This window comes from Sinocyclocheilus anshuiensis, unplaced genomic scaffold (assembly GCF_001515605.1).
Source record: "Sinocyclocheilus anshuiensis isolate Anshui unplaced genomic scaffold, SAMN03320099.WGS_v1.1 scaffold2920, whole genome shotgun sequence".
NCBI lineage: Eukaryota > Metazoa > Chordata > Actinopteri > Cypriniformes > Cyprinidae > Sinocyclocheilus > Sinocyclocheilus anshuiensis.
The window spans coordinates 18,879-46,241 of record NW_015554193.1 but is presented as its reverse complement, the minus strand read 5'-3'; the positions used below and the strand labels follow the sequence as shown (position 1 = coordinate 46,241).

The 27,363-nt window shown below is 35.3% G+C and overlaps 3 protein-coding genes across 3 annotated transcripts in view; 2 read left to right on the top strand and 1 right to left on the bottom strand.

The window, feature by feature from the left end:
* Window positions 1-1,489: 1,489 nt before the first annotated feature.
* Window positions 1,490-8,473, top strand: LOC107671049 (gastrula zinc finger protein XlCGF57.1-like). The gene is made up of 3 exons (XM_016463894.1): window positions 1,490-1,796; window positions 2,833-2,995; window positions 5,877-8,473. The coding sequence occupies exon 3, from the start codon at window positions 5,980-5,982 to the stop codon at window positions 6,964-6,966; it is 987 nt and encodes a 328-aa protein (XP_016319380.1). The 5' UTR covers window positions 1,490-1,796; window positions 2,833-2,995; window positions 5,877-5,979; the 3' UTR covers window positions 6,967-8,473.
* Window positions 8,474-12,617: 4,144 nt separating this feature from the next.
* On the bottom strand, window positions 12,618-14,100 carry LOC107671050 (CD48 antigen-like). The gene is made up of 4 exons (XM_016463895.1): window positions 13,808-14,100; window positions 13,348-13,668; window positions 12,928-13,230; window positions 12,618-12,779 (listed from the first exon to the last, which is right to left on the bottom strand). Exons 1-4 carry the CDS (start codon window positions 13,854-13,856, stop codon window positions 12,748-12,750), a joined length of 705 nt encoding a protein of 234 aa, XP_016319381.1. The 5' UTR covers window positions 13,857-14,100; the 3' UTR covers window positions 12,618-12,747.
* A 1,333-nt stretch (window positions 14,101-15,433) lies between these two features.
* Window positions 15,434-27,363, top strand: part of LOC107671048 (uncharacterized) — a 22,540-nt gene continuing 10,610 nt past the window's right edge. Inside the window, exons 1-6 of the mRNA XM_016463893.1 lie at window positions 15,434-15,580; window positions 16,929-17,255; window positions 19,273-19,398; window positions 20,710-20,868; window positions 21,714-22,025; window positions 22,201-22,269. Of these exons, the coding sequence (XP_016319379.1) occupies window positions 15,535-15,580; window positions 16,929-17,255; window positions 19,273-19,398; window positions 20,710-20,868; window positions 21,714-22,025; window positions 22,201-22,269 (1,039 nt within the window). The 5' untranslated portion in view covers window positions 15,434-15,534. The remainder of the gene's footprint in view (window positions 15,581-16,928; window positions 17,256-19,272; window positions 19,399-20,709; window positions 20,869-21,713; window positions 22,026-22,200; window positions 22,270-27,363) is intronic.

Sequence of the window (27,363 nt, the reverse complement as noted above, 5' to 3'; positions counted from 1 at the left end):
CAATAGGTTTAATAAATAGAATTTGAAGATCACATAATGAAGTATATAAAATAATTGTATCCTTGTGTAATACTCCTTTGGTCAAACTAAGGGTATTTTTTTTTATGTTGTCATCAATATACGTCATGCTCCACACTACGATGTAAAGGGTCTGCATCTATACAACATTCAAAAACAAGTTGGAAATGGAAGGAAAAACTTTGGAAGTAGGAAGGAGGACACAATAATATCTAGACTCCGTATTGGTCACACAGCTCTTAATCAATCATTATTTATTATTGGTAAACATGAATCAGGTAATTGCAATAAATGTGGTATACCAGAGACTGTGGAACATATCCTATTACATTGTGAAGCATATGAAAGAGAAAGAATGCGATTAATAGAAGAATTAAGTTTGTTGAATATTGAAAGTATAATAATTAAGACAATACTAGAGTATGTTCCAGCACAGTATAGTGTATAATGCAATTATTAATTATTTGAAAGCAATAGGTTTAATAAATAGAATTTGAAGATCACATAATAAAGTATATCAAATAATTGTATCCTTGTGTAATAGGCCTACTCCTTTGGTCAAACTAAGGTTTTATTTTATTTTTTTTATACGTCGTCACCAATATACGGCATGCTCCACACTCCAGTCCAGTAGGTGGCGGAAATGCACCTTTTAAGTGGGTTTGCCAACCGCCATTAAAAAAGAAAAGAAGAAGAAGAAAATACACATGTACTGGATCTGCATTCTATGTTCCAGAATTTAAAATCGCAAAATATGGAAGGTTAACGGATGGGACATCAGTATACACAGCCGAAATGTTGGCAGTTTTGATATTCATACTTGGCTTTAATAAACAGAATATTGATTACATTGTTAATGTAAAAATATAAAATAGAATTGTATTTGTTGTTTTCTGGTAGTGTAAGTAATGTTTATTTAACCAGGAACATGTGACTGAGACAGGAATTTACATTTGATTTGAAAAAAAGGACTAAAGAACTTTCTAAAGAAACTCTTACACCTAAGAAACCCTATATATATATATATGTGGCTGTTATTAATAGTGAATAAATCTAAAGCTTTTGAGTCTATTATTTTGTGTTATTTCATTTGTCATTGGGGGGGGGGCCCTTTTTCAGTTTCAGCACATGCCCCTCAAAAGGTCTGTGCACGGCCCTGGTCATGCATATGAAAATAAGAGAATAATATTAAAAGAAGTATTTGAAAAATATAAACTTAAATTCACTTTGGAAAATATACTTGGAACAGCACTAAGGAAAACATATGTACAGTTAATTTCATATCTGAAAGAGACGGGTATCCTAGAACGAATATGAAGATCATAGAATAGTAGGGCAACCCCCCCTTTATTTTATTATTATTCCTGTTATTTTTCTCAGCCAGACTTTTGTTCCACACTCCAGTCCAGCAGGTGGCGGTAAAGCACCTATTAGCTGGTTTGCCAACCGCCAAAAACACTTAAGAAGAAGAAGAAAATACACTGGAAAAAACTGCTACATATAAAGACTTTCTACTTGGGGACCTTGATAAATGTAGCGGAGTACGATATTTGTATGTCTTTAATTGTGTGTCTTGACTTGTAAATATGGACGCTTTCTAAACTTGCTTTGTGAAGCTCCGAAAACTTTGCGAATCTTTAGTAAACAAGTCCACGACACTTTTACGTTTTGTACAACAACTGAACATACCTTCCCGAAGGGGAAAAAAGGGCCACATCCATTCTACTCGTTACAATATGATGAGCCACTTTCCCGTCACAAGAAGTACTGCACAAGAGGTAGGCCTACTGTACATTGATGTGACATTGACTACAGAGGTACTGTACATTAATGTGAATTTAGATAAAAGTTAATTTTGAAATCAAAAGTATTAAAATAACGTGATCATGGTCGGTTTCTGCACATAAAAGATAGCAACAAGTTAATGATCTAATTCCTTTATTGTTATGGATGTAGTCATTGGAAAATTTCGGTGGATATATTATGCTGCTGCACATTTGTAGCGGTTAATAAAACGGTCTCCCAAACAGAAAGCAGAAAAAACTCCTGCAAGGATGGGTGCCACAAGCATTTCTTTTGATGATGTTTTATTTATCTCAGACTGTGAGAAATAACATTGTTATAGACAAGTTTTATAGTCTTTCAGCATATATGACTCGAATAATCTGTTTCTACAACAAACACTTAGAATAAAGTCAGATCTCTGCTGATGATCCTGTGCGGTTTGTTTCAGGTGTCTCACTAGTTATTGAAAGGCCTTTTTATCATGTCAATAGTTCATGTTTTCACCTCATCGGTTATGCTGATATGTTTAAATCACCTGTAAACTGCTACTTAAAGCTCATTCATTGGTGTAAACAGCCACACCATCACCATAAATCTCTTAAGAGCATTTCATTATAGTTTGTGATAAAGCAGGTTTCATTTAAAAACAACAAAAAGTTAAAACCAATGAGCAATAGCTCAGCTAAATGACTAGGTAAGTGATGTTTTATTGAACTGAAGTGTTATGTTGGTTACAAATCTACATTTATTTCTGACATTTTTCTTTTTTCTTTTGTTATTCTTGCTTTTTTCTTTTTTAATTTGGATTATTTTAATTGTGGTACTTATTCATAATTTTTTCTAATATTAATTTGTCTATATGTCTATATTAAAGATAAAACAGAAATACACAGAATATAAAAAAAATAATAAATTCAGTGACTTTACATTTTGATAAATAGATATATACACATAGTACATAAATGCTTAAAATGTGTGAAGGAGTCAAAACATCTGTTTTATTTCGGATTTATTTTTTTATTTCTGCAGATCTGCTCCTCCTTCCACAAGTACTTTACCTTCAGTGAAGCTCCTCCCACAGAAATTCACCAATAAAAGTTGGAATATTCCCATCAGTGAAGAAGAGTTTTCAGTGACAGGAGTGCTCCAGAACCCTACAAAATGAAACCTGAAGATACTGAAGAACATGGAGGTTGGTGTTTATTCTTTATTATTCATTTATAATGCTGAAGAACATTAAGGTAATCAAACTTAAAGAATCTTATCAGATTTAGTGGTTGTATTTTGTCCTACGAGCTGTAAAACAACAGCAGTAGCAAATAATATACTGACCACTTTCCATGAAATGATTATGAAATCAGTATCAAACTGAAATGTATAACTTTTGTGTTTTCAACAAATAATAAGTGAAAGGAGATTTTAATATTATACAAACCGTTTATTCATTTATTTATTTTATATCTCAATCAGACATTTCGCAACAGTGTTATTAACATTTTGAACATGTGTAAATACATTTTCCACCCTGACATTGAAATTAAACTAAATGTATCAAATAAATAAACCACATTTAGCAAGTTAAGCAAAAGCTATTTTATAGTTAAACTTGCAATTCTTATCAATTGTAAGAAGTTGTTTGTAGTTATAGAAGTTATTTTGTTTATCTTTGTGTTGGTGGTGCAGTCAGAGCTAAAGATGGATCAAGATTAGTTTCTTATCTTTCTGTGGAAAGGCTCCAAATGATGTCACTTCCTGATATGAGAGGTTGTGACAATTGTGAAAATTAAAAAAAAAGCTCTATTTTTTTTAAATAAGCAAAAGTGTGTCACAACAGGGTTGAATGAGCAATGCTATTGCTAATAAATTAAGTAATATTTATCTAATTTTTTTTTAGATAAATAAAGTTATGCCACCATTGTATAGTTTTTTTGGTTATTATTAGATAATTGTGTAGTTTATCAAACATATTCAATAGCTCTCACTTGTTTTGTTGTAGAGTTATTTGCCGTTTTCCTATTTTTAATATGCAGATCTTCACTGCATTCATACTAGGGATGCACCGAATGTTCGGCAACCGAATAAGCGAAAAGACCGAATAAATTGTACCGAGCAATGACGTGACGCGATCAAATAGCAACCAGCGCAGCGTGAGAGGCGTGCACTCTTTATAATGCAACAAACATGTCAGCATAGCAGTGTGGAAGCATTTAAAAATGTCCTAGAAAGACGCAAAAATCATTACAAGCACAGACAGCGAGAGACTGTTTAGTAGGCTACTGCATCGCATGTCTTCGATTAGAAGAGGAAGGGGTGATTGTTACTGGTTAATGTATGATGATTGAAATCGCGAAATGGCCTTAAACAATTACCCGTATTGACCCGACTATAAGACGATGTTTTTTTCTTGGAAATACATCTGAAAAAACGCGGTCGTCTTATATTCAGGGTCTAGACTTTGACATGTCAATAATACACCCACAACAATAGGTGGCGCCAAATACACATAAAACGAGTGTGCCATGAAATACGTAATGTAATGAGTGTTGTAAAGATCGCGAGTAAAAACAAAAGAAAAAGAAAACCTTACAGCATGAGTCGTGACTGTCACGTTAGTCTGATGACACCAAACTCCCTTTGTGATTTTAAAACGTAAGACAGTACCCAGATTTGAAGACTACAGTAAGATTTAACTTCTACTGTTCATAAGATTTTGGTAGGCTACTATTAGATGGATAGCCTAAATGTCCTAATTCAGATGTGCTACCTGTTTTTTTTTTTTTTATGGTATATCAAAAAGTGTATATTTTTTAAATGTGATTGTTGGTACATTTTACCAGTTTTTACCATACTTTCAAAACAAAAATTAAAATAGGAAAAATATGCAATATGAAAATAATTGCAGACAAAATGTGTTTTACTGAGAAAAAACAAGATTTAGTTTTTAAAAAGCCTTTTTCCAAAAGGTACATCTGGAAAAAGGGGGGTCATCTTATATTCGGGCCAATATGGTAGTAAATAATCTGCAGAACGTTGTTTTCACTCTCGAATTGCATGTATTCTGACAGCGCTGCACAAACTCGCGGCGCTAACTGCTTGTTAACCAGGATTCAACGTCCAAAGTTCGAGGAATATCTGCGCTGAAACAGTGTTACCTGTCAGTTGCTCACACATTTTTATGAATTTTTACAAGGCATGTGACAATGTAATACGTGCAACACATTCCTAATGAGACTCATTTATAAATCTGCTGTTGTTGTCAACAAAAAAGAAGCATTGAGGTCTTCCTGCGCGTTTCCGCCAAAATAAAAGTTGAGAAAAAGCAAGAACTCCATCAACCTTCATAAATGTTAGTATTGTAATTTAACTGTTGTTCTGTAAAATAAAATAAAAAAGTAAGACCGTAATAATGATAATAATAATTACAACAGCTCTATTAATACATTAACATTCACACGTAGTGTTCAAATTGGCATCTGTAATATTTTCTAATGTTTTAAAAGAAGTTTCTTCTGCTCAGCAAGGCTGCTTTCATTTCAAAAATACATGCCTTATTCAGGAAGGGGGTCTGATGGCCAAAAGCTATTATTTTACTAACTTATTAATTTTAAGTTAAATTGTGCTTTGTTGGAATAATGTCTGCTAGAATGTTAAAACATGTTCAGTGTTAAATATTTTTAAATGACTGTTTTGTAATTGATTTTTTTCTTTGAAAAGCAAGACAAAATAGTAAAAATGTTATTTATGCAATTTATACATTTAAAAATAAAATTAATTTATTCAGCCTTCGGCTTTCGGCCCAGTGTTTCATTTTGTTCGGTTTCGGCTTCGGCCAATAATTTTCATTTCAGTGCATCCCTAGCTCTCACTACTACAGAAAATAATAATTGGAAGATTGATGTACACGATTCATGAACATATCACTTATTTATAAAAAATCATCATAAAGATCATATTTTAGTGTAGCAACGGTATTCTTTCTGCTATTAATTTTTATGTCCTTTCCCTTCACATTTCTGGCTTTGAAGTTTTTAAATGATTTACTGAAAACTTCACCTTTTTTGCTTTCATTTTAGACCTGATGGAAGAGGAGGAGGAGAGTGAAGAACTGAGTGAAGCAGAAGAAAAACAGGTCAAAACTGGAGTAAAATCTTTGAGTCGCTCTCAGGCTCAACGTAAATGTATACTGAAAAGAAATCCCCCCCCAAAAAATTCACTTGCCCTGAGTGTGGTAAGAGTTTCCCATACAAGCAAAGTCTTAAAGTTCACATGAGAGATCATAGTGAAGAGAAGCCGTACACATGTGATCAATGCGGGAAGAGTTTTACACAAAAGGGACACCTTAAGAGACACATGATAATCCACACTGGAGAGAAACCATACACGTGTGATCAGTGCGGGACGAGTTTTGCATATGAAAGCACTTTTAAAAGCCATCTGCGTTCTCACTCTGGAGAAAAACCATTTAACTGTGATCAGTGTGGCAAAACGTTTTTTAATGCAGCACATTTGAAGATCCACTTGAATGTTCATACAAAGGAGAAGCCTCACATGTGTTCATTGTGTGGAAAGAGTTTTTCACGGATGGGTACTTTAAAATTACACCAGAAAAGACACAGCGGTGTGAAGAATCATGCATGCCTTGATTGCGGGAAGACCTTCTTTACAGATACTGAACTGAAAAAGCACCTGATAGTTCACAATGGAGAAAAACCTTACAAGTGTTCACACTGTGACAAGAGATTCAGTCGGTCAGATTGTCTGAAAACACACGAGAAGATCCACACTGGAGAGAAGCCGCACACATGTGACCAGTGCAGAAAGAGTTTTACACTACAAGGAGATCTTAAGGTTCACAAGAAAAGCCACACTGGAGAGAAACCGCACACATGTGATCAATGTGGGAAGAGTTTCACACTAAAATCAAACCTTAACATACACATGAAGATCCACACCGGAGAGAAGCCGTACACATGTGGTCAGTGTGGGAAGAGTTACAGACAGATTGGCTTTTTAAAATTACATCTGCGTTCTCATTCTGGAGAAAGACCATTCAACTGTGATCAGTGTGGTAAAAACTTTTTTTGGCCAGAATCCCTGAAGAACCACCTGAAAGTTCATACACAGGAGAAGCCTCACGTGCTCTTCGTGTGGAAAGAGTTTTAGTCAGCAAGGTGCTTTAAAAAGACACCAGAAAAGTCACAGCGGTGTGAAGGAACATATGTGCTTTGATTGTGGGAAGACTTTTGTTACAAATGCTGAACTAAAACTGCACCAGAGAATGCACACTGGAGAAAAACCTTACGAGTGTTAGGTCGTTATCTAATTGTGACAAGAGATTCAGTCGGTCAGAATATCTGAGAACACATGAGAGGATCCACACTGGAGAAAAACCATATCACTGCCCTCCGTGTGGGAAGAGTTTTACTCAATCATCTTCTTTACACCGCCACACATGTCTGAACACAAAGAAGTTCATTTTCAGATCCAGCACTTTAAAGTGCAATGCTACGTCCTCGCCAAATGTGACACAATAATGTCAAGCAATAAAAAAGCTCTCTTCTATGTAAATCTAACCATTCTATATATATAGATCCTATATAAATCTAATCCTAACCAGCTGCAACATGTGACAGCACAACATTTTTCACAGTGAGATCAAATTTCCTCCCAAAAATGTGTGAAAAAGTGTGTAGACATTTGCAAGAGAAGACTTCTGCTGTGCTGAAAAAGTGATGATGAAGATCAAGTGGATCCCAGGTTCATTAACCGTGTCTTAGCAAATGAGAAAAACTGTAATGCAGTTGAAATACTACTGCAACTCTAGTTGTTCAACTCGGTTTTTCAAAGATTTCATTTTTTGATTCAGAATATATTTCAATAAGGTATTAGGCCTACTGTAGAATTGTAGCAAATTGCTGTCTTGTTCATTTTGTATTATGTTAGGTTTTGAACTTAGGTTTAACTGTTTTGAAAAGAATATGTTAGCGTGTGCAAATTGGCATGTAGGTATAGAGTTTTGCCGTTGTTTATGTCTGAGTGAGAAAATAATTTATGTAATTTGAAAGAAGTAGTCAATGAATTCAAGTAATTTTGTGCGAAAGTAATTAAATGATCCATGGTTTAGCCCACATAAACTGTTGTTGTGCTCATTGTGTGAAAAGTTTTGAAAAAGTGACCCAAGTTTTGACAAATGTGTTTTAGCGATTGCAAAACACTAATTATTTTGTTCAGCGTCCGTTTCTGCACGTTACATAATTACTCCAGGAGATGGCAACAAGTGACTGTTTTGCCGTGTTTTTGTTCTGTACCGATGCCCAGACGTTTTTGGGAGCTAGGCCTACTGGTGATTCAATGAACTAAATTTCGAAATGACCGACTCCCAGGCCACACCATTTGTGCGTTATTAATATACTAATACTATACAGCTGCAATGAAACGTAGCCTAGTATTCAGAACAAGTCCCTAAAACATATCGGATGTATCAAATGATAGCCTATATTTATTTTAATTAAAAACAGTGAAATGTGACAAACCAGTCGTTTTAAATGTCTAACGTAAACGCTTGTCAAATATTAAATGTTTACTACTTACATCTTATCTCGCAATTTTTGACCGTCAGAGTCAGTGTTGGGGGTAACGCATTACAAGTAACGCGAGTTACGTAATCAGATTACTTTTTTCAAGTAACTAGTAAAGTAACGCATTACTTTTTAATTTACAAGAGAATATCTGAGTTACTTTTTCAAATAAGTAACGCAAGTTACTTTTTTTCCAATTTATTGATTGACAGCTCTCCTGTCCCCATGTTGAGAGAAATCAGAAGATGTTACAGTAGTTCTAAAATAAATATGAATATGCATTAATTTCTCACTCTCAAAAAAAAAAAAACACAGATTCAGTATTCCTCAAAATGAATAAAAATAATGCAACTCAGAATATGACGCAAACCTGCAATAATTAAATGTTAAACAACACAAATATCCTTTATGTATTTATTCCCATTCTATTAACCTATGTCTTTGCTTCTGACCTTCGATGATCCAGTTCAACCATACTAATAAGCAAAAATTACTCTAGACAAACATTTGTGTCTTTTTTTATTGCTGAAGTGTGTTGAAATTTCTTCTTCTGCATTCTACTGTACGGACATAATATACTTTCCCTTCAGCCTGAGGCTTATTCATTTCACTTTTGGTGTGAAAAGGCTTTTATATTTGCCAAAAATATAACTTTTTTTATTTTAAAAACAAACAAGCAAGCCCTGTCCAGATTTTAAAAGTAACTCAAAAGTAACGTAACGCATTACTTTCCATAAAAAGTAACTAAGTACCGTAATTAGTTACTTTTTTATGGAGTAACGAAAAATTGTAATGCATTAATTTTAAAAGTAACTTTTCCCAACACTGGTCAGAGTTACGTTTGACCGCTACTGAACTATATAATGCGTGAAACTGAGTCACCAGTGTAGTCCGATTCTCGAACGAATGATTTTAGTGAGTCGGTTCGTTTTGGTGAATCGAAAACTTACAGGTTAACCAGTGTAGTCTGACTTCCGAACGAATGACTTTACGAGTTGGTTCTGTCTAGTGAATCATAACCTACAGCTTACTGTGGGACTTCATTTAGTGTATTTGCTGACTGGTTGTTACGTCAAAGAAAAGGGTAAGCTAATTAGTTAAAAATATATACAAATATATAATTGTGAAATATAAAGTAGCCTATGTCGATTATTAACTTTTAAATGAGCGATAAAAAATGAGAGGATCAAAACTCCAATAAAAAGTTAGTGTAATTGACACACATGCACACAACAGACGTAAATGTTAAAAGAAAGTGTCACACTTTCTTTTAGTACGTAATTTATTTTCAAATGGCTGCACACCGAGGCTTATTCAGTTTATTGCATATAACAGACCATTTCATAACCATATTTCAATGTCACTTTTGCAATAAATAAACAAATATATCTATTTTTAACTAAATTAATCATTTTAAACTTGTTTGTGTTTCAAAATCAATTTAAATACAATTAATTTGATTAATTGAATAATTAATTAAACGGATAAGTTTAAAGCTTCATTTAACTTCATTCGCCTATAAACAAACAATAAAACAGTAAAATAATACATCATTTTAAATAGCATTTAAAAAAGCATTTGCCAAATGGTTCGTCCTTCATCAGCAGCTGATTCATCAATGAGAGATTTAATCATTCAACAAATTAAAACTTTAGCAGGTAGTAGAAACTCAGCTTTGACTGATATATATATATATATGTGTGTGTGTGTGTGTGTGTGTGTGTGAGAGTGTGTGTGTGTGTGTGTGTGTGTGTGTGAAGAGTTCAGATGCAAAAGCCTCTAAGTGCTAAGTGCTCTAAGAGCCTCTAACTCTCTTCATGCATAGTTTTTGATGGCAAGCTGTAATAAATACAATTAACAAATTAAAATTAATCAAAAAGTTAATTATTCACCATTAATTATCACCAATGTGAAACAACAACAAAAAATACATTTATGGGGATGAGGTAAAAATTATTTTGAATTTTAAAGGCAAATTTTTGAATGCTGACTGGAGAATTTTTTCCCACGTTTAAATTTGCATGTCTTAAATTTAAATTTGAATGTCTTCAGCTTGTAGTCTTATGGAAAACAAGCTTTAGCAGCAGGTCTAGGCACATTTATTTTAACAGTATTTTGAGTGAAGTGCCAACTGTTTGAACTGTCTGAATAATCATGTCAGGCATGTTAAAACGGCACAACTCTCTCAGTCTTCACAAGAAATTTAGACACATAATTTCCACACACATTTATATATGCCACAAGCAACAAAGGTCCAGCAGCAGCAGAGATCAGCACGATCAGAGCTGAGTTTGTGGGCCGTGTGCTAGAGTGATAAAGAAAGACAATCATTAATAAGAGAAAATTTAGAAAAAAATGAAGCCAAATTGACCTTGTCCCATTTGGCACGTTGTGTGCATTTGAGGTCTTGCGGACTTGTGTGTCCCATTCAGGGGCGGTTACGGGGGTTTAGCCCTCAGAGAGACCATTATACAAATTACCTAAATAAACTTAACAGTGCTTGTGAAAACAAGTGCTCACAAATGTCTAAATAGTGTAAAGTAAATTCAGTTATGCTGGCAGTTTCAATTGAAAACCATACCCCAACATAATGACAATATCATTAATTTCATATATCCTTGGCTTTTTGCTGACGCCAAAGTTTCTCAGTGAAATCAATAGGATTCCCTAAAAAAATAATGCTGAAAGGGTACCCAGTGCCTTAAAATGTGACGCCAAGGGGTCCTTCTGACCAAACATCCATAACCAAGCATCCACAAGCTGATTGTAATCAGAACTTGCATTTATTTATTTATTTTTTAATAGGTTTTATTTTGCCTCGTTTAATTTTTTCCCTTTGTGGCTTGCCTCGTTATCTTCTTGTGTCTTGTCTTGTTCATTGTGAGTATTATGTTTGTTCCTGCCCTGCCCTATTTTCTGAGTTTGATGCTGGCAGCGAGACTGGCATATATTCTCATGTGTCAAGCCTCTGGTTCTGTAGAACAGTCTTGTCAAAACACCATCACTGCTCATTCTGCGTCTCTCGCAAATCCGTGAAAGTACCTGCGCATAAGCAGGTCTAGACAAGTGGAGCTGGGGGAGGAGGAGGGAATGACTCAGACTGTGCTGCTGGACTGTTATCCCTGTAATGGATTAGTGCCTGCTTATTTGTGATTGGTGTAATTGACCAATAAAAGACATTTAGACATTACGTAAATATGAGGACAGGGAAAAAAACACTGTAATACTCACCTGTAGCGGACGCTGATAGGTCAGTTATGGGTTATGTATGATATATGTGTGATTTCAGGGGTTAATGTTTATTTTTTGTGTTTTCATGACTTCACAATTTAAATGTGTATTTCTGTGTATGTGTGCTAACCTCAGAATTGTGTTGGTATTGTATTTTATTTTCATTGTACTCCCAGTTTGACTAAATTGAATGTCACATGACCCTTCCTGATTAACTTAACCTGGAAGTGTTAGCGCAAACTGAATGACGAGCTGTGAATTCAGATAAACATGTTAGTGCTCCTGACCATTCTACTGTTGGTTACCAGGCAAAAACGGTAAAAGTGTTAATGTTTTGTATATTCCTTTATTTGTGTTAGATGTCATTTATAATGTTGTGTGTAAAACTATGTTTTTTTTTGTTTCGGTTTAGTTTTCACAGTGTTCCATATCAATAAATAAAGTGTATGGACACCAGTATTTCGGAAGCTGTTTCGGACTGTTTAATGACCAGCTAGTAGTTACACACCATAAACCTTAACATTGAATGTCTTGTTTGTCTTCTTATTCCCAACAATTGTGATTAGTTTATAAAGTTCTGAGTCTGTGGTTCTGGTGTTTATGATGGTAAGGGAACGAGTCTGATCCAGCTGTAATATGCCTATGAATCTCCCATCAGCATCATTAAATAATGAGCTTTGACTGGCCTTTATGAGAGCTATGGGAGCACTTTGATCTCCAAACATCCACAATTTGCCAGGCAGTGGAAAAACAAACACAAAATATACCAAATATGCAATTTACAAAAACACATCTTTCATATGAAACACTTTATTACCAATTTTCTTGATCATACAAGCTAAATACCTTCGTCATTCGCTCTTCAAAAACCTTGTTAACTCCATTTAAGCATGGTGCAAGTGTCTGATCCTATATAAAGCCAAAATACCAACTCTGATGATATTTATTGATAATTATTGAAGAAAAAAACTTTCCCCTTTCTATCTTTTTTTTTAATTATTATTATTTTTTTTTTTTTTTTAGTGCTTAGTGGTGTGCTGTGGGATTTTTTACTTCTATGCCGTGGCAGAAAAAAGGTTAGGAAACACTGCATCATAAAGTGTCACATCCACCACAGCAGAGGCAACCAATCGGATCACAGCTCCTTTTGACTCCAATTGTCACAGTCTGTAGAAAGAAGTAGGCACTTCTTTAAAAACGGCATTAAACAAACTCTTTCAAATAGACTTTGACATGTCTACTCTTACTGTTTTAAGGTATCGGGTACTAGTATTTAAGGTACTGTGAAGAAACGCTGATATCACCAAAGTTCTACCTGAACATGTCTGACAGAGTTGATCGATGTCCAGATGTGTGGTCTGGGTGCTGACAGGATTGTTCACTACACAGCTGTAGGTGTTTTTATCCTGATATTCCACCTCCAGAGGTAGAGAGAGACTGATGCTGAGATCAGACACACTGATGCTGGACAATAAACTGTTTCCTTTGTACCAGGAGAGAGTCACATCACTCACATTCACCACTGAACACAGCAGCACACGTTTAAACCCTGATGATGATGATGATGATGATGAACACTGAGGAGAGTATCTGGTGATGACAGGAACAGGCACAGGAGCTGGAGAGTAAATAAACAAATAAATCCAAGAATAAGTAGCCTACAACTGACAGAGGGTCGTTACGTAAATATAAAATTAAGTAGGCCTACTGGTTGCATCTGTAATAGGCTACTCACCATAAACAGCGACAATGAATTTTTTTTGCAACTCTGTCTGTCCGAGATCGATACTTAGTTCATAAACTCCAGTGTGTTCATTAGTGATGTTTGTGATGGTGAGATCTCCAGTCTGTCTTTCGAGCAGCAGTCTGTCTCTGAATATCGTGTGACTCGTGTCATTGGATGTAATAATGTTTCCTGCCTTTATTCTGATTAACAAAGTTCTGCTCGAGCCAAAGCGCCACTCGATCTCATGATCGCCCGATCGTTCAGTAAAACCAGTACGGAGAGTGAAAGAACCTCCCTCCATCGCTGACACGACCTCATCTGTCTCAGCGCCTAGAGGTCCAAATTAAATGTAAATCTAAACGTCATATTAAATATTTAAATAATTTAAACCCTTAATGTTTTAAACAATATTAGCCTAGCTCATCTGTAGGCTACTAACACTAAGGCCATAAATATATTTATTACTCACCAATCAGAGGGGAAAAAAATAAACAGAAGAAAACAAGCCCGTGAATCATTCTCTTCAACCGTTTGAGATCCGTTCAGTGGCTGATCCGTTAATGTCTGAAAAAAATGAGGTCGATTTCAAGAAACACGACAGAATCGCGTTTAACAATGTTTCATTGTCATACACACTATGTGTAGATAGCTTGCGCCGAGTCAAGCAGATAAAAACTCTTCAGCCAATCAGAGAAAGAAGAAACAAACAACTCTTTCAGTCTGCGAGCTTCCGTGAAGTGCGCGACTGCGCGTGATTGTGTAAATGAACGCGTCAGTAGAGCAAGAGCTGGTGTCGCAGCTCAGTTTCGCATCTGGCTTTATATCCCTTTATCTAGCCTTTTATAACACCATAAAACAGTAATCCGTGTTTATAGCTTGCTTCCACAGAAATCGTGATATATGATATATTGATTTTACAGCGACCCCTGACGCACAGCTGTAAAAATATCATTAAGGACATAGCTACTAAGTGCATGCATTTTGTCAAATCTGACTGTTTATGGATTCACTGCTTTGTTTTATAATGTATATATGTGTGTAGAGTGGAAATCTGTCTTGAAAAGAATCTAGGCCTACCTATAAATCTTCTGCACACATGCAACAGTAAACATGAGCGAGAAGTTTGTCCACTCAAGAGAAACCTCATTCATTTGGGTCATTCTGCCACTAAACTGATGTGAATTAAACTCAGACCACAGCAGGTTTCACTTTGACTCAGAGAAGGAGCTGCTAGAGCACGGGTGCCCAAACTCGGTCCTGCAGAGTTTAGCTCGAGCTTGCCTCAACACACCTGCCTGGAAGTTTCTAGTATGCCTAGTAAGACCTTGATTAGCTGCTTCAGGTGTGTTTGATTAGGGTTGGAGCTAAACTCTTCAGGACACCGGCCCTCCAGGACTGAGTTTGGGCACCCCTGTGCTAGAGTCTCAAAAGCATTCAGTGCAAACTAAATTAACTTTTTTTTATTCCAAAGTAAAGTTTTGAGGGGATGAGATTCATGTAAGAAGGCCTTCATACACAATAAAGCTCAGACAAAGAGTTTTTCTTGGTTGTATGTGATGGCACGCGGTATTTTTTTATGGTTATTTATTTATTTTCGTTTTGAATTCAGAAAACTATTTTTAAAAAACTATAAAATATCTCTCAAAAGTTACAGTTTCGTCGGGTTTTGTTTTCATAGTAATTAGGCGTGATATTAACGTTTTTAATACTTAAAGCAACGTTTTTAAAACCTTTTTATTTTGGTCACATTATTATTATTAATAATTTATTCATGAATTAATTAATTTTAGAATTACGCTGAATGTCTGCACTGGATTATTGTGACACTTTTATTGCTATAAAATGTATAAATATATAATATATTTTTATATTATAATAAAATGGATTACCATAATAATTATTCATAATAATCACACATTTTCACAATCACTTTTTTTAAAGTTCAGTTTCAACAACATTTTCAACATTTATTTTACTGACTAAGAATATGCAGAATATGACAAGCCTCGAATAAACAAGCATTTCAGAATTTTGATAATTCTAGCCAAGGTCGACTTTGGAACATTTCGAAATAGCAGGTCTAACACACCCGCGTTCTCAAGAAACCACGTGACTTGGAAGGTTTGCTACGAGTCCATCATCAGTGTCCTGAATCAATGCTGTTGTAGTTTAGACGCGGTCAGACGCGACATCAGTATGAGGAATAATACCTTCCTTTTTGGGGTTTTATTACTCGTGAACGGTGAGCAAAGTTTTACTCATTTAACTATAGGCTATTTGTTTTCAGTATAAATCGGAAACAGACTGATCGTCTTATTTTTATATCTACAGTTTTTTTTAAACAAACATGAATCATTTTTCTATAAATAGAAATTATGATAAATCACACTGCGAATAATAATAGACGACAGCAACATTGTAAAGGGATTTTGAGGGTTAGTTGTTTGTGCGCGTGTGTGTTTAGTGATGAACACTAGGGGGCGCTGAAGGCATGCAATATTCTGAGCGTTAATATTTTACATGAAAACTGGCTGCAACACGAACGCATGTCCTACTGTTTAAACAGAACAGAAAAAAACGTAAATAAGCCACTCTCTCAATCAGTCGGTCAGTTTCTCTACTGAACTCTAGTCCGGTTGAGTTACTGTTGCTCACATTCAGGGTCTATATGTCTAAAAAAGTAGGCCTATTTGCCATGATAAACTACCATCAAGCTCGTATTTAGATGACTGCTGTTGTTGCAGCCTGTCCTTCTAACATTAGGCCTACCTTGGGTGGGTTTTTACTTGTTTTTGCAAGTTTTACTTGTTCAGAATAGGCATGTTACTCCAAACCCCCAATATTTATTCAAAAAAGTTTAATAAATAGGAAATACTTTACATTAAAACAGCAAATAAAATGTATGCATTATGCCATTTGTTCAGTCTTTGTGTGTCAATGTGAATCATCCATGCTTGTGTGCTAAGTTGTGTCGAGCCATTTAACATCCAATAACATAAATCCAAAGAATCAGAATAGACATAATTTGCATGCTTTTTAGAAATTACAAGACACATTTGGCTTAATTTTCAAGACACACAATGCAAAAAATCTGTTTACTTGCATTACCAACATTGTGAAAAATTGAAATACTTACAAAGCTACTGCATTTTGTAAATATTCTAGACTGCTGCCGAAAAGTTGGTGTATTAAGAGACTCAGATTGAGCTCAGTAGAATGACTGGTTTTATGGCAAATAGGTATTTGCAAAGAATTTTTGTAAACTATGACACACAATTTAATTTAGCATTGCACAAGAACATGTAGCATTCAAGGAGAATAAAGTAAGTTCAGGGACTAACTCATAATATCCTATCTGTACTGTACATCAGGCAGTGTGAATGAAAAAGATTACTTTAGTGAACTGCCCAAACACATGAAACTATATTGTCAAATATAATAATATTGTAATTTCCCAGTACACAAACAATATATTTCCTGAGAAATTGCTTTCATTAATATGCTGTAATTGCAGCACAAATATTACAGTATTATACAAGTTTACAATACTACAATGTTATTTAACAAAACTGTTTCTGTTTGTTCTGCAGGTGTGTTTGGTGTTGAAGCAGATGAAGTGTCAGTGTCAGTGATGGAGGGAGATTCTCTCACTCTAAACACTGATATTACTGAAGTACCGAGAGATAGTAAGATAATATGGAAGTTTGGTGATGAAATCATAGCTAGAATGAATGAAGCAGATGGAAATCCCTCTACATATGATGGTCCCGGTGCGATATTCAAAGACAGACTGAAGCTGGACAGACAGACTGGATCTCTGACCATCACAAACATCAGAACTGAACACATTGGACATTATAGTGTAGACATCAAGAGTATAGATGCAAAACTGAAGACATTCCAAGTTACTGTCCATGGTGAGTAACTCATGTCAGTCACCTGTGGACAGTTTAGATGCTGTGGAATGATTACAAGTTTTAACATTATGGGTTAAGCTATTATTATTAGGTTTGTTATTTTTATATGAACTTTAAAAGAAAAAAACAAAGATCTTGATGACCAAATCAGATGTCTCAAAATGATTCAAAATAAATTTTGTGTTGAATTAGTTTTTTCAATTGTTTCATTCTTATTGTATTTGTTTCATATTTTTCTTTAACCACATGAGGCTATACTTTTAGAGAGATTTGTTCATTCTCTAAAAAATCAAAAGCCTTTTATTTTTTGCAAATTAACAATCATATGTGAGGCTATATTGAAATCCATTTGAAAAGTAGATTGGTGTGTTGGGTTTAAAGGGTTAGTTCACCCAAAAAAATAAAATTAGACTGTGTTTTACTTACCCTCGAAGCGTCCTAGGTGTATATGACTTTCTTCTTTCAGACGAATCCAGTCGGAGTTATATTAAAAATTGTCCTGGCTATTCCAAGCTCTATCATTGCAGTCAGAGGGTGTTGCAGTTGAACAGTCCACAAGTCGTCAAATATAGCGCGCGCATTCATAATAAAACCTGCCGCAGACGGCTCTGGGGGATGAATAAAGGCCTCCTGTAGTGAATCCATGAGTTTTTTAAAGAAAAATATCCATATTTCAAACGTAATAAACACTTTTCTCTCACTTCCACTGACTGTCATACACTGAAGCCGTTCCGGCGGATGACGTAAGATGCGCGGCGTTGCGTGATTAGTGACGAATGCGGAGAGAAAACATAAAGACGAATGTCTGAGGATTTCGATATAAGCCAAGAAGAGACTGGTTTTCCTTTGGTAAAGTAAGGAAACTTTGCTTCCTTTGCTCCTGTAAACAAACTTGCGAGACTAGCATATCTCAGAGGCGCGCGCGCTGCGCATACGTTGCTGCGCCATCCGCCGGAACTGCTTCAGTGTATGAGTCAGGGGAAATGAGAGAAAAGTGTTTATTACGTTTGAAATATGGATATTTTTCTTACAAAAACACATGGATTCGCTACAGGGGGCCTTTATTCACCCCGCCCCCACCCCGGAGCCGTATGAGGCACGTTTTATTATGGATGCGCACGCTTTATTGACGACTTTTTGGACGGTTAAAATAAATGTCGGAGGATTTCGATATAAACCAAGAAGATACTGGTTTTCCTTTGCTAAAGTAAGGAAACTTTGCTTCCTTTGCTCCTGTAAACAAACTTGCGAGACTAGCATATCTCAGAGGCGCGCGCGCTGCGCATACGTTGCTGCGCCATCCGCCGGAACTGCTTCAGTGTATGAGTCAGGGGAAATGAGAGAAAAGTGTTTATTACGTTTGAAATATGGATATTTTTCTTACAAAAACACATGGATTCGCTACAGGGGGCCTTTATTCACCCCGCCCCCACCCCGGAGCCGTATGAGGCACGTTTTATTATGGATGCGCACGCTTTATTGACGACTTGTGGACTGTTCAACTGCAACACCCGCTGACTGCAATGATAGAGCTTGGAATAGCCAGGACAATTTTTAATATAACTCCGACTGGATTCGTCTGAAAGAAGAAAGTCATATACCCCTATGGATGCTTCGAGTCTGAGTAAAACACAAGCTAATTTTCATTTTTGGGTGAACTAACCTTTTAAGTGTGACACTAGAAATACATCCAAAATAAGATATCTAAGATTTCTTTTATAACTTAATACAAATTTATTTCTACATCTTTTTTGCACAACATCGTTCCAAAGCAACTTCAATTGTTTAGAAAATTGAGTCTGTATCTGAAGAGCTAAATCTGAAATGCATTTGAATTTTCAATGTATTCTTAAAACAGAAAAATAACTTCATGGGAGGAAAGTCTATTAAACTTTTTAGTCTCAGAATTTAGACTCCTCATTCAAAGAGTGATTTTGTGGAAATTACAGATTATAAACTCAATCTTTATTTTTAACTTCTTCTATCTGTTCTCCTCATGTGTTTGTTGTTGAGACAGATGTTGTGGAGTCACTGTCAGTGATGGAGGGAGATTCTGTCACTCTACACACTGGTGTTAAAGTACAGGGAGATGATCAGATACTGTGGGAGTTTGGCGATCAAGTCATCATTATCGCTCGCTTAACCTTTTAACTGTCGCCCCCACTAGTTGAGCTCAAACACAAACATGACCTACACAAACTAAAACAGTCACAGTTCATGAACCCTCTGGACTACAAACAGAACTATGGGCTCTTTAGAAAGATGCTTTTCCTCAGTTTCATGTTCAAGGTTCAAAATTAAATACCTTACATTAGAAAAACGGTAAGAGCAGCTTAACTATTTTGTAAAGTATTGCTCAATTAATTTAGAATAAGAGATATTTAGGAATAACTATATGAAATTGTGCCAGGGTAATTTACAAAAGCAGTGACATTAAAGCCACACGCCTGCAGAAGATATAATTGAAATTGGAAGGGGCACCACTAAAAATGAGATTCCTTCTTAATAAAAGTAAACCATAAATATGAGGACAAAACACAATACATCACTATTTACAACTGAATACAGATGTTGAAGAAGCAATTTATTAACAGAAACAGTGATGGTACACATTTACAACTGTTCATACAGCATTGTGCATCCACCAATATACTTTTCCCTCCAGTCTTTGCCTGTTTATAAAAGGTATAGTTGAACAGAGGATGTAGGTCTTCTATATGTGCGTAGCCATTTGATTGCGGCAGAAAACTAAATTCAACATGGGCATATTAGACATGTAGCATTGTATTGGTACAGCACACTACCACGTGTAGCTCTCTCAGCTATATGGTGAAGATTAGGTTGTGCAGGTTTGGATGTCACAACAGTTGGTGGTGCTGTTAGAATGTTCTGAATGACTGTCCAATCAGCACTGTGCCGAGAACGCTGGGGGGCGGGGTTATTCTTTACATAAGACTCTAGAAAACATAGGCCTAATATATAATTGTACTACTTTCACAACTTTAAAGTTTACTAGAATTTACTAGAAAACTGACGAGGATTATAATTCTGTCTCAAGCTGTTGTTACGTAAACGAAGCAGAATTTATTGATATTCCTCTTAATCTAGCACTTTTGGACTAAAAAGTCCCAATTTATTTTATTCTCTGCATTGTTACGGTTAAAGCGGTGCAGATGTTTGTATAATATAAACTATCTGTCATCTTTACTGGACAGAAATTGTTCAGAACTCCCCGTTTCGATGTTGCGTGTATTGTTGAGAACTCTTGCTATGAATGAAAATTATGTCACCTCTACGACATTACAATCAGAAATAATGGTGCTCAAGCCTTTAAACTTTAACTTGATGTATTATCTGTAAATATTAATTACAATTTTGATGGTAAAATCATGTAGTAAATGTAAACTAACAAACATCGGACCCAGCCATGGTCTCAAGCAAGTTAACGGATTAAACGGCCCTGATGATGCAAAATGGAGAAACATTCATCTGAACGATCAGACCCGAGACCTCGTCATCAGCAACATCCGAAGCGATCAGACTGGAGTTTATAAAGTGGAGATCAACACCATCAGCATGGTCTTGCACAGAAAATTCTATATTGCTGTTGGTGGTGAGTAGATTCTATAAATTCTATCATATTTTGAAATCATAAACATCTTAAAGATATTTTTTAAAACGTCTATATAACATTTGACAGGATGAGGTCTGACGTCTTAGAGATAGCAGATGATGCAGGTGTCCATTGCCATAATAACTTATGCTATGAGCTGTCATAAACTTTGAGTTTGACAGAGATCATTTGTGTCGTGAACCTGTCTAAACAGGGTAGATCTGCTTGATTTTGCAACATACTTCCAGAGAAAGTCCCCGGGATGTATTACCACACATGAGTGGATTTGATTGAAAAGCCATCTCAAACAAAACTCTTAATATATTTAAAAGATGTGATGACACTAACCCTGCAAATCCTGTGATTATTTCATTCTCAACAGCACTTGTTGCCTTGTAAACACAACTTTGTTTCCAGGCAAATAAAACCAGCCAATCATATTAGAGCTTTCTCAATCAAGAAAGTGCTTTCAAAATTGTGTGTGCAATGTGCATCAGATGGTTAATCCATGGACGTCCAGCCTGAGGTTGAGACTATATCACAGCCAATGGCAATGATCACATTTAAACCAGTGCATTCATATCAAATAGTCACATGATTTTTTTTTTAAATGTCATTTGGTCAAATTATAAAATTGTGTGCCATTACCCATCAAAATTCAGTAGCCAATGACCACTCGAAACAAACATGCTCATTTTGTTTGTGCATTTCACCTCTGGAGTCTGATAACAGAGTGTCAGGGTTATTTTTTTCCCAAAGAGCCATCTGTTCTTTACTTATCTCTAAAAAATAACTATTCATGTTTTTAATTATATGTTCTCCATATGTGTTTGTTTCTGTGACAGGTGGTGTGAAGACAGTATCAGTGATGGAGAGAGATCCTGTCAATCTGCATACTGGTGTTATTGAAATACGGGGATATGATCTGATACTGTGGAAGACTGAAGGCAATCTTGTGGCTGAAATCAATAAAGGCATCAATCTCTTTGGACCTAGAGACGTAGATGATTTGAGATTCAGTGGCAGACTACATCTTCATCGTGAGACAGGAGATCTCACCATCAGTGACTCCAAAACCACAGACTCTGGAGATTATCATCTACACATGAGCAACAGTGCATACACCTTACAGAGGACCATCAGAGTTACTGTCAAGAGTGAGTACATCAAATATTTTTTGCAGAAATTCTGATTATGAACATGCCTTGGTTAACTTTGAACTCTGCAAAAGCTATGCCTTTTTTGTTATATTTTTTATAGTGCTGATGTCTCTAGTGTTTGTTATAGATCAGACACATTCTCATTAATGACTGTTTCTCTTTATCGTTACAGCTCCACCTCAGTCTGGTGCTGCATCAGGGATATGTGGTGCTGGTGTTGGTCTGGTGGTTTGGGCTGTAACTGTGTTTTTTGCTGCAAGATTGGTAGACAATGAAAGCAAAGGTGTAAGTACATTCAACTCATACAGTAAGAGCTAAAAATTTAATTATTTAGTATTTAAAAGAAATGAAAAGGCAAAGGTGATATTTTTTTCATTTGTTTCTACACACTGTAATTGAGAAAGTTTCTGTTTTTAATGTAAGTGTAATTAATTACTGTTGAAAGGATAACAGATGACTGATTTCCCTATTGTAAGTGTAGCGAAGAAGAACATAAGGGGAACTTATTATTATTAAAACTATTATTTATTCATTGCTATTTTCTTATTGTTTATTGTTTTTACTGTGATTCTTTCTGTGTTTTTATAACAGGTTTCAGTGAGTATAAAGTGAATCAGGATGAAAAATGAAGACAAACAACAGTTCATAATCATTGTAACAATATAAACTTGCTTTGCATGACATACTAATCAGCGTTTAATTTGTTTGTTTTATGTTTATATTTTGACATAAATCATGCTTTTTTTTTTTTTGTCTTATGCTTGACTATTTGAACAAGAGGAAAAATTGTAAACACCATAGTCTGAAATGTTCAAATTACAGAACCATTCATGACTTTTTCCAGTTAAATATAAAATAAATCAACATATGCCAAAATCTTTCACTTGTAAACCAGCAGGGTTTGGATGCTTGAAATTGGTGTTTTAGTGTAATCTTAAGGGTTTTTGGGATGCCATTCATGTGAACGTTTATGTTCATCCGGTGCTTATACAGATCTATGTACAAATACACAATAAAGTCAATCAAACTTGATAAAACTGAGACTATTTTATGGTGCCAGAGTGAACAGTGTGGATGGATTGTAAGTCGCTTAAATTGCCCAAAGCATGAAGAAAGATCAGGCCAAATGTTTAACATGTCTTATCAATAGGAGTGGCTCATTTGCTCTTTTACTTACCTTTAAAAACTAAATATGTTATCCGCTGACACTATCTCATCTGTCTCAACAGCAAAAAATAAATTAATAAATAAAAATTCTGATAATAAACATTATTGTGGGTTGTTGTGTTTGAGGGGGGTTAAAGTAGCCCCCAAAGTAGTGCAATGACCAAATCCCATATCGAAACTCAAAATATGTCATTTCCATAACTAAAATACATAGGGCCTATTTTACAGTCACCGTTTTGCAGATTGATTTTAAACACAGCTAAAAGGCTTCCTACCAGTGGTCATGCTTCACAAAACTTAACATCTACCACAATTTTATCATAGGCAGAATGCAAATTGTTTCAGTACAATCATTTCAATCAAATGTCATTTATGCAATATTTTAAACATTCAACCCATGGGACAGTGGTGGTTTTGTAGGCAAACATCAATGCCTTGAATTTTATGCAGCAGCTACTGGTAGCCATACATGATAGCATACATGACCCTAGTTACCTGTGGTTGGCCTGGCTGTGCGTCACTCAGAAAACAACAGGCCAATCAGAAGAGAGGCTCATGAATATTAATTAGACAGGCCAAAATCGACCTGTTCTTTGCAGCGCTCCTGAGAGAGGAGCTGTAAAAATATATTGAGATGGTTTTTGGTACTTATACCGCAAATATATATTCTTAAGGACATCAAGACTTAAAATAAAACTCCAGAAAGGTGTAAAATAGGTGACCTTTAATACAAGAATGCACACATAATGGCGACTGTAGAAAGCAAAACCGGAATCCCGAACGTTTTGGGCGATTTAGAAATCCCGACCGGACGCGTTTTTTAGGTCCGAAAAGCGGGCATGTCCTGGGAAAAAAGGATGTATGGTCACCCTGCTCAAGACCCAGTTGGCCTGCTTTGGCCCAAGGTATTCGCCGGACCAAAAAAAAAAAAACCTGGCCATTGGCCCAAAGGAAGCCCCTGGAAGTGACAGTGGAAACGCTACTGGCCCTGGCACACACGCTCGCTTTTGGCCCGACAAACTCTGCTGAGAAGTGCATGGTAGAACGAATGAAGGAGACAAACTGAATGAAAGTGCACATTCTCTCTCTGACAGCAGATGGCGCTAAAGGAACAGCATAAATGCAGCCCTTACTTCGGTAGCCCATAAAGGAAGCAGCTATGCTACTTTTTATTTATTTATGTTTTAAACAGCCATTCAGATGTTTGTGTTCGCTGCGGTGTTCATCACTGCACTGAATACCCAAACACTAAAGACTTAATAGGCTATTTATTTTCAAACTTTTTTTATATTTTAATCTGACTACAGCATGACCTAGATATTGTTTGAAAATGTTTTGATTCTTTATTGTTCAGTCACACTTTACATTAAGGCTCCATTAGTTAGTATTAGTTAATTCATTAGTTAACATGAACTGCTAATGAAAAATTCTTCCAAAGCATTTAATAATCTTATTTTCAACATTAAATTACACATTATTAAAATCAAAGTTTAACTGTAATTGAATGGACCCGAGCTAAGGTTAACTAATATGAGACCTTATTGTAAAGTGTTAATATGTTTGAAACGCTTGTTTAATTTATAAATTTTATTGTATTTAAATGTTCAGTTCTTTTTGTTGTAAGAAAAAAAAGTTATTAAACCTGTTGTATTATGACAACACTTTTTGCAACTTGTTTCAATATCGTGATAATATCGTATACTGTGACAAAAGCTTCAGCAATTATCGCAAAAAAAAAATTTCCCCACTCCAGTTTTCATATTTGAATGTGGCCCAATAGAATTCTTATTTCTGAGCCTCCAAGTGCTCCCTAGAGGAAGAACACATTGCCAAAGTAACAAACACTTCATGTTGTGATCAGTGGCATTGAAAGTTTGCAACACTCAATTATTAGAGTTGCATTCCACTGATAAAACTCAAAATAGTATTACTTCTTTATCACACAGCTAATTTTTGGGAAATATTCTTTTGGTATTTTTTTTAGAGAATCTAAAAATCCCTGGCCATAACCTCTTTGAACTGCTGGCCGGAGACTCAAAAGACTAGGCACTAGAACATTTAGGCAGAGGAACAGCTTTTTCCCATAGGCCATCTCCCTCTTGAACAGCTGAAAGCCGTTCCTAGTGCAATATTCCTACTGTTTAGTGCATTATCTTTGTAAATTCCGTCTTATTTATTCATATTATTAATAATACTGTCTCTGAAAAATTATACAAAAGCTGTCCCTGGGGTTAAAAGATACTAATATACCATTTAGGTACAAATATGCACCATTTAGGGGTAAATAAGGTACAAAAGTGTACTTTTTGAAAGGGTATCGCCCCAGTGACAGCTTTTTTTTTTTTTTTAGACTTTTTTTAGATCAGTAAATATGTTTATTCTGATGCAACCTGTGTCTTTATACAGTTTTATTTGTATGTGTGCACTGATAGCTCAATTACCAAGAAACATTCCTTGTATGTGCATATGTAACACCTCATCCGTCAGCACTCAGTTCTTTTTTGATTCTGAGTCTGATTAATCTAACATTTTCTTTAACTGTTCCTGTTTGTTTTTCAGATGTTTTTAGTTTTGATGGGGTGAAGAAAATGGTAGTGATGAAGGGAGATCCTGTCACAGATTCACATCACTGATATACCTGGAGATTATGTGATCGAGTGGACGTTTGGACCTCAAAACACTTCCATTGTAAAAACGAACAGAGAGAAAGTGATTCTATTGTATAAGGAAGATGATGTGAGATTTACAAACAGATTACATCTCAATATTCAAACTGGAGATCTCACCATCAGCAACACCAAGACTGAAGTCTTAAGACTTTATAAAAAAAAAAAAACATTACAGAGGAGCTTCAGTGTTACTGTCAGTGCTGAGTACTTCAAGTCTCTTTAAAATCAATATTTTATTTTATTTGTTAGCAATATAGATTTTGTGAAATCACACATTCACTCTAATGAATATCTCTCTTTATCTTCAGACGTCAGATTGAATGCTGGCCTGCAAACTGCAAGATTTTACTACTATTATTATTATTATTTTGTTCAGGGTTAATTTCTGCAGTGTACATAATTTCTCCAGGAGATGGTGACCAGTAACTGTGTTTTGCAGTGTTTTTGCTGCGTACGGTTAAGGCTAGAAGGGATACAGCTACGGCCACTGGGTATGCGCACGTCAATATTGCGTCATTTGTGTCTCACTACAATTATTAACACGATAATTATTGTATATTTACATTATTGTAACGGGTAGGTTTTGGGTTGGGGTAGGTGTAGACGTTAATAAAACACAATCTAATAGGTATTTGAATAGTAGCTTACAATGAGCAAACTTAAAGGGGTCATATGATGTTGCTAAAAAGAACATTATTTTGTGTATTTGGTGTAATTTTAGGTAGGCGTGGTTAACTCTTAACTTTTATAAAGAATATCTCTTTGGATTTGAGACTTTAGTCTTTGCAACTTTACAGATCTTCTTTATGCACCAAGAGCGTGTAACACTTCAAAGAGAAAGGAAAAATTGAAATCGCATCATATGACCCCTTTAAATAAAGTGAGCAGTTATTACTTACCAAGCAGATGCCACAAACTCAATAAAAGTAAAAGTTTAATTATTTTCTGCTAAACAGTTTACATAATCTTTTGAAGTGGAAGTGATCGGAGACAAAATATTATAATATCTTCACAAAAAGTAACTGAAAGTTGAGAGTTGTGGTTTTTATGTGATGGAGAGAGAGAGAGAGAGAGAGAGATGTAATGTGTGATTGTGTGACTTTGTATGACTTTGAGAGACTTGACTGTCTTGACTAGTTTATCTTATTTTATGTACTAAATTCTCTTTATTTAAATATTTAACTTGAATGTTGATTATTTAATCAGTCTTGTTTATATTCACATATGCTTTAATAAAGGATCTTCCCCACTGACTTCATCCTTAATTATTGTTTGGACTAAAGTAATTTTTAAAGAACTACCAAATGTAAGGATTTATTGTTCTGTCCACACACACACACACACACACACACAAAGGATAAAAAAAAATGCAAAAGAATCATTTAGTGCACTCTATCACAGTTCTGAATATTGAATATTTTAGAGAATATGATTTTTTTGTGTGTGTGATTATACTTTGTTTAATGTTCATGTTCACTTAATCTAATGTGGCTAATTTT